This window comes from Gossypium hirsutum, chromosome A11, assembly GCF_007990345.1.
Source record: "Gossypium hirsutum isolate 1008001.06 chromosome A11, Gossypium_hirsutum_v2.1, whole genome shotgun sequence".
Taxonomy (NCBI): Eukaryota; Viridiplantae; Streptophyta; class Magnoliopsida; order Malvales; family Malvaceae; genus Gossypium; species Gossypium hirsutum.
The window spans coordinates 3,557,219-3,565,119 of NC_053434.1; the positions used below are offsets into that span (position 1 = coordinate 3,557,219).

The window sequence follows — 7,901 nt, forward strand, 5'->3', positions numbered from 1 at the left end:
CTTATACGAACTTGGGGTCTTAATTCTTTTTAAATAGAATTACAATGGGAAACATAATTACATAATCAAAATCTCATATTATCAAGATTTATAATTATAGTTGTAACTTCAAAATTTGCAATATGTCCTAAAAAATACACGAGATACAACACGCATACACGAGCAGCCATTGTATAAAAAGTGGGAAAAAGATGTCATGTTTCAATAGAACGTGAACTGTAATTTAAGCGGACATACCTGGAAAGTTACCATGTTTTCACTGCAGGTATTCCTCTGCCAAAATCCACGACCGTATCGTTCCAACATCTGGTTTACAATCTAGACAAACCACCAGTATGATTAACCAGCTCCCTCCTCAAGATCTTTCCTGCTGGATTTTTCGGAATGGAATCGATAAATGCAACACGACGAATCTTCTTGTACGGTGCAACCTGCAAGAAGAAAAACCGATTCAGCATCAGAAATTTAAATTGCATATCGCTAAGAAACATGTAAGTAACAATTAGAAGGATACCTGTTTTGCAATAAAATCCATGGTTTGAGCCGCAGTGAGGCTACTTCCAGGGTTTCTCACTATATAAGCCATTGGAATCTGCCCTGCTTCTTCGTCGGGATACCTGATAACAAATTTTCATGAGAATATTATAGGAAACCGCCATTCTTTCCAATATATGTTCCCCTGTGAGATGTCCTCTCTTATGTTTTCACTCAGAAAAATGTCAAAGCAAAAAGTACAATATTCAGCCCATATACCATTTAACGGAGAAAAAAAAAAGGAGAAACAAAAGACATACGGAATCACAGCTGCATCAGCAATTTCAGGATGGGAATGAAGTAAATGCTCCAATTCAGCTGGAGGTACCTGTCATTTGGTTTGTATACAATGAGATTATTTCTGTCCCCAAAATATATATTTATACTAAGTGAACACTGCCAACAACTCAATATCACCTGATATGCCTTGTATTTGATCAATTCCTTCAATCTATCTACAATGTAAAGGAACCCCTCTGTGTCAAAATAGCAAATATCACCAGTTTTTAACCACCCTTCTGAATCCAAGGTTTCCGCTGTTGCCTTCTCATCACCTAGATAACCTGAATTTGACACAATCATATAAGAGCTTCAACTTTGTGAAATATAAAAGAAAAAAATTTTATATGATATTATGCAGTCCTCCCATATTTTTAGTTTTACAGAATGAGAACCTTTTCTTTTTTTTTTTTCTTTATTCAACCCATCTGTCTTGCAACAGCATTTTACTCATTTAGACACGAAACAGTAAAAGGCAAAAAGAGTATGTACCCTTCATTACTGTTGGGCCCCGCAACCATAGTTCCCCTCTCTGCCCGGGTGGCAGCGACTCTCCAGTTTCAGGATCAACAATCTTGGCTTCCATATTTTCGGCAAGGCGGCCGACAGTCCCATACCGAGCAGCCTCCTCAGGCCCTAACACATTAGTTGCTCCTCCTCCAGTCTCAGTCAGCCCATATCCCTTAATAAAAATGAATACCAACCCAAAACATTAGGTTAAATTTCTCCCTAAGAAAGTACCAACTTGACATCTTCTGAGAGATTTTTATTTTCCCTTTACTCGAACACTAGTTATCGAACTTGATTTCACCATTTGATGTCTTAATGTTTTCTTCCCTAATGAAGTTATGTTTATTTCGTACAAGAAAACAAGTTAGATATCTTTTGAACTCGTTATGTTCTTTTCCAATTAAAGAAAAACCCATTTAAATATGCTTAATATACCTTGAGCCCCGTATAAAAGGCATTAAAAGTATTATGAAGATTACTATATTAAAATTAAAATTATATTTGGAGATAAATTAGTTATTATATTTAGATCAAAAAGTAAATTAATTTTTTTTGTTAAAGATTCATTCATTTGTAACGTTAAAAGCTAGCGTAATTGACGAAATAACTATAACATGTAACGTGCCAATGTCTTACAGTAAAAATTGATAAAACTTTTAACAAAAAAGATCATTTACATTTCGATCTAATTTAAAGAAATTAATTTATTTATTTTTTTAGTAGAAAAAATAAAATGTAATTTCATTAAAAACCTAAATTTTTATAAATTAATACTAGTATTATTTTATTAATTCTTTATGTTGTTAGTAGAAACTAGCAAGTTGGCATTTTCAATATTTTAGATTTTTAAAATTTATATTAACTATCAATTATTGTAGTAAACTTTATAATATGATTATTTCTCAATTAAATTATTCTAGTAAACATCAATAAATAAATTAAATAAAATACCTGTAGCAATAACACATTGGGGAACTTCTCGTTGAACAGCTGAGCTACCTCCCGACCAAGCGGCGCGCCACCGCAGCCAAGCATTTGAAGTGAGCTCAAGTCGAACTTTTTAGTCAAATTCGATTTGACAAACGCCAGCACAAGCGGCGGCGATACCGGCATGAAAGTAATCTTGTACTTCTCGATGGCTCTCAGCATCTCGGCAAATTCAAACCTCTCCGTCAAAACTACGGTATCAGCCGACAAAACCGCCCCTAACAGCATAAAGAAACCGAATACGTGGAACAGTGGCACGGTGAAGAATGTCACCGATCGCGGTGGATTGTCGCTACCTTCAGCTTCGATTGTGTTGTAGTGATGAATCCCCGCCATCATTGCGATTAAGTTGCGGTGAGACATCATCACACCCTTTACCCGCCCAGTGGTTCCGGAAGAATATAAAATGGCTGCCGAATCGGACTGATTTACCTTGATTCGTTTAATGATGTTACCATCGATATTGGACTGAGTTAAGAAATATAGAAACTCGGGCGAGTCCAAGAGGATAGTTCCGTGTTTGAGAGATGGAATTTTATGAGAGGTTCGTGAAGTAGCAAAGGCAATAACCGGTTTACTGAGCTGGACCTGGTGAGCGATTTCCGAGTTGGAACCAAGCGGGTTAGCGGGAGAGACGATGATTCCCAACGACATGAGAGCACAGAAAAGCACAGGGATATGAAGAGAAGTAGGGGAGAGGACGAAAGCGACATCGTTTTGGGACAGAGAGTAGCGTTTTTTGAGACAGTAAGCAAGGGAACGGACCTGAGAAACGAATTCAGAGTAACTCAGCGTTTGGCCGGTGGTTGCATTGACGGCGAAAGGGGTGGCGCCGCTGGTGGAAATGGAAGAGAAGATGGAGAGACAATATTCCGCGACGGAAAGAGGTTGATCAGCTGGCGGGAGAGGGACGGGCTGCCTTAAGCTACTGTAAATTCTCGTTTCGTAACAGAATCCGGCGTTTGAACGGCTTGGATTTCTTTCCGCCATGGAAATGGAGATTGAAGTGAAGCTGGTCGGTAATTCAAAAACGTTAGGAATTAAATTAAATTACGTCTCAAATTTGGTTTTGGCGAAGCTTTATTTAATTAAATTAAACATATAGACAATGATTGATTTGAGGTACATAAAGTTTGGACTTTTCTTATTATTGTTTTCGGTGGTCTACTTAATTCGAAGTCTATGTTTGACTTTTATGTAAGAAACATTAAATGTATTAAGTTAAATTTTGCACTTATAAATATATATAAAATTCGATAAAATTATTAAAATAATTATTTTTGTTTACTTCATATTATATTTTAGTTATTTTATTTGAAATGTTATGTTTTAATCACTTATGTTAATATGTTATAATATTTTAATCACTAAATCGTTGATTAAAGTTAATGATGTAATATATTAAATCATATTTTAAATAAAAATTTTAAATTTTAATGTAACTAATTTTAACAAATAGGAAATATAGAAAAATATATTTAACAAGTAAAAGAAAGGAAGAAGATAGAAGAAGAAGCAAGAAAAAAAAAAAGGAGTTCAGTCATAATGCAGCATTACCTACTAAGCAACCTTTGTTTTGCACTAATGGCACGTCATTGCCCAACTTAGTCTAAATGAACTCTTTACCATTGATCTCCAAATAGCCTAACTTCCTGAAAACATTAACCCCTGCTTTTAAAGAAAGTTGAGTAAACTATCCACACCACCATTATCTAAAGCAAAATTACATGTACTTTCACTCGATAGTGCCTAATACAAATAACTAACGCGAAAGCAGTTGAAAAAAAAAACCATAGCGAGAAAAAAAAATAAAAAAATTTCCCCAGCACAAGATATAAAATTTTACCCCAAATCTTAATCCTGTTAAAAAAGTTTGTATTAGACTGATGCCATCATTAATATTTACTTTTAAATTACCCACGTAATTTGACTGTTCACTGAAAATTGTCCCTCAAATGGAATTGGAATTGCTCACGTCACGTGGGCCTTGTGGAAATTCTGGAGTAGTCTGAACTCTGAATTATACAACTATAGTTCCAACAACATTAATGCATGAACCCTTAAATTTTTTATAATTATAAATTTCATCTATGGGTATTATTGTAGTTAAAAAAATCTATAAAGTAAAAAAAAAGGATATATTAAAAATTCAAAGCAATTATAGCTGGCTGTACCCCTTGAAAAGACTCAATTTTTATCTTAAGCTTCAAACTAACCAACTCATTAAATTTAACCTCAAATTAAACTCTTTCCCATTCAAAAATAACTTTCAAATACCAAAAAAAAAAAACAAATTTCACAACAAAATAGATTTCCAAAAATCCAGAACAAAGTTTAAACCGAAAAGGAAGCTAACCATTTTCTACAACTAAAATACTTGAAACACTATTAGGCTTTTTTTCATTTGCTGAAATTTAGCAATTAGTGATTAAATTTCACTCTTGGCTCTTCTTCTTCTTCTTCTTCTTTGTAGTTTCATTTGTAGCTGCTTCATCTTTACTCTTCTTTTTCTTTTTCTTAGCTGTCCCATCCTGCTCGTTTACGCCATTTGTTTTCCCATCTTCTTCATCCGCCTCTTGCTCCTTCTTTCGTTTCTCTTTCTTCTTTTTCTTCTCCGATTTACCATCCTCCGATGCATCTCCATTTGTAGCAGCAGCTGGAGCATCTTCGGTTTTTGACTTCTTTTTCTTGCTTTTCTTTGCGGAAGCTTCTTCAGGTTCTACTTCTTCCATTTCAGTATCTGTATAAGACACAGGGATCGATAAACAATTATAAAAACTAGGTAAAATAATCGATAACAATATCCAAACATCAGCCGCGAGGTGAAACCAAATAACGATGAAAGAAAAGACGTACAACTTTTTGTACCTTTGTTCTGAGTACTTTCAATTGCAGATTTCATTACATCGATGTTTTTACGAGGTGCAACACCTTTGTCATAGAATTCAAGTCGTTCCTCCACTTGTTCCCGCAGTTTCTCCCCAAAAACAGTGGAACCCCTCTCTGAAAACATGAGTTGAATGAAATATTATAGGTGAAAACATACAGTGTACAGGGAAAGAAGAATCACGATTACCTGAAAAACAATCTATACGAGATGCAATGGAACACTTGTTTGCAAGATAGCGTGCCATTCGGCCCTTGTTCTTCGAAGATGCTCGACCAATGAAAGAGGAATGGAAAATTAGACCATACTTGGGTGTATTTCCGCGAGTTTTCAGTGCCCTGAAGCCAGTAAACAATGAGTGAAATCAATCCATAAAACCACAGATGAGAAAAAAATCAACATAAAAAATGCAATAATACACTTGGATTAGTGCTCAAGATCTTGAGCAATACACAAATCAAGCTTCCACTCAAAGAGGGCCTAAATTTTAGCAAGAGGTCCGCGTCTCGATACATTTTACAAGTAAAAATACCTGAAAAGAGCCTTCTCTGCTCCAAGAATCTGAAGAGTGGAAGAGGGGCACTTGGCCAAATTCGTGAGACTACCAGCATGAGAGATCAACCGGGCCCCAACAACTTCCCCGATCAATGATGCCAAATTTGGTGCAATGTCATTCATCTTAGTCACTAAATAATCATAAAGATTCTTTCTGTACTCAGCAAGATCCATTACCCTCTGAGCAAATAACTGAACATTAATCAAATCAACAGGGGTCAAATCCTGTCCTGCAAAACGAGAAAAGAAAAAGAACCAGTAAATAAGTGTATACAAAAATAAGATCAAATCGTGACATAAAATACAAGAGATCTACCCATTGATGCTTTGCCAGCTTCTACGACTTCTTTTGCTTTGTCCTCATCCCCGAGTATCTCAGTTAACGCGGGTACATGTTCTTCAGACAACTTTGACTTATCCTCAATAAGCTTAGCAACCCTAGCATAGAGATAGTTATCGTTGACAATCTTTACCAACTCGGGGAAATGCCAAGAGTACCACTCCCTGCAGGAAGTAAACAACATGAGGATGACTGTTAAATGAAATCCATGCCACAGATTAAGCTAAAAAGACACCAGTTTCAGGGTTAATTGAAAACAAACCTCACTCTCATGGAAAAGGAATTGATATCCTTGTCAAGAGTGTCAAGTAGGAAAATTGCTTGAATAACCATATTGTCAACTCGGTTGACATTGAACTTAACCTTTGCTCTACTGTAACTGTGCGCCAGACCGAGCTGAGCTTTCTCTAAGTCCCCAGACTACCAAGTTTAAGAACAGACACGAAACCAAATGAGGAAAACACACACTTGTAGCCGTTAGCATAGTTAGAACATAAAGAAATACGCAAACCTTTAGGTCCTTGATAAACTTATCAAAATGCAACCGCACACCACGAAGAAGCTCAAGCACAAACTCCCCACTCTGACATGGAATTTTTGTTGTCTCGGAGATGTGGGAACCAAGCTTAGGCTCTGCAACACCCAGGCTGAACTTTGACTTCTTGCCTTCCTTCACTTTTGGGAGATTCAGCTCCAAAAAACTCCTCAACTCATCGGTCATAAGCCCTGACAAATGAAACCAAACATAACGCAATAGGTAAACCCAACTGAACAGTAAGCACTCATGTTCAAATGAATTATCCAGAATCAATATTTCTTCTTTCAGTCATTAGTTAGAAGAGCTTTTTAAGCATAAAACTTCAAGATTAACCTATGCTAATTAGATATAGCTAACATTGCCGAGTAAACACAATAACTTACATAAAAGAACTAGTAAAACTTTACAAAGTAGTAGTAAAAGATGCTATTATATATCCAGAAAATAAATTATTAGAATATAACTAATGAAAACAAGGAAAAACAAAACGAATTTAGGAAAAAAGGGTAAAATCATACAATACCTTCAGAAACAGAATTGCATTGATTGAGACCATCAATAGCGGACTCAAAAGGCTGAAAAGCAGTGAGTTGGACCACTTTACCGAACCGATTTAGATCCGCCACCGAGTTCCTAACGGCCTCAGTATTCTGACCGATTTCATCGAGCCCCTGAGCGTGGAACAACGCGTACCCAGAAGATGACTCGAACAACAAGTAAAGAGCCATTGAAAAAAAAGGCTCAAAATAACCCACCCCACAGTGAGAAGAAAGAGCTGGGTGTGTTTTTGCTGTGGGTTTGAATTGTCCGGTGGTGACTAGGGTTTGGGAAATGGAGGACTAAGGGAGGATATGGAACTAGGGTTTAAGGCTTTCAAGCTTTTATACCGCTGCCTGCAATTCTTTAAAATCTTGGAATTAGTCCTTATTTTTTGTTTTTCCATTCAATGGAGTCCTTGATTAAACATCAAAGTCAGGGATTTATATATTTATTTTGGGCTGTTTATTAGAATTTACTTATTGTTTGGGCTTTACTGTTTTATGGGTTTTCATTTGGGTTTCACCTTTGAGTTTCTATTGCAAGGTGATGATATGACAAAAAATTTACGAATAATATTTTAAGAAAAGAACAAAAAGTTAAGTTGATTATTTGTCGAATATTAATATTTTTTAGATAATTAAAAAATTATGCGATTTTGAAACAATATTTTTAATGGGAATCTAGTTTTTCTTCTGTTATTCACTTGAAATTCTATATTAGATCTTTCGAAA

General features: G+C 35.7%; 2 protein-coding genes across 2 annotated transcripts; both read right to left on the reverse strand.

Annotated features, from left to right (window-relative positions):
• Positions 1-62: 62 nt before the first annotated feature.
• LOC107924212 (4-coumarate--CoA ligase-like 9) lies at positions 63-3,429 on the reverse strand. The gene is made up of 6 exons (XM_016854556.2): positions 2,275-3,429; positions 1,306-1,495; positions 952-1,097; positions 795-862; positions 515-617; positions 63-431 (listed from the first exon to the last, which is right to left on the reverse strand). Exons 1-6 carry the CDS (start codon positions 3,298-3,300, stop codon positions 312-314), a joined length of 1,653 nt encoding a protein of 550 aa, XP_016710045.1. The 5' UTR covers positions 3,301-3,429; the 3' UTR covers positions 63-311.
• A 1,175-nt stretch (positions 3,430-4,604) lies between these two features.
• Positions 4,605-7,585, reverse strand: LOC107924418 (nucleolar protein 56). Its single transcript, XM_016854862.2, has 8 exons — positions 7,154-7,585; positions 6,604-6,818; positions 6,355-6,512; positions 6,069-6,256; positions 5,730-5,982; positions 5,387-5,535; positions 5,179-5,313; positions 4,605-5,050 (listed from the first exon to the last, which is right to left on the reverse strand). Exons 1-8 carry the CDS (start codon positions 7,356-7,358, stop codon positions 4,746-4,748), a joined length of 1,608 nt encoding a protein of 535 aa, XP_016710351.1. The 5' UTR covers positions 7,359-7,585; the 3' UTR covers positions 4,605-4,745.
• Positions 7,586-7,901: the final 316 nt, after the last annotated feature.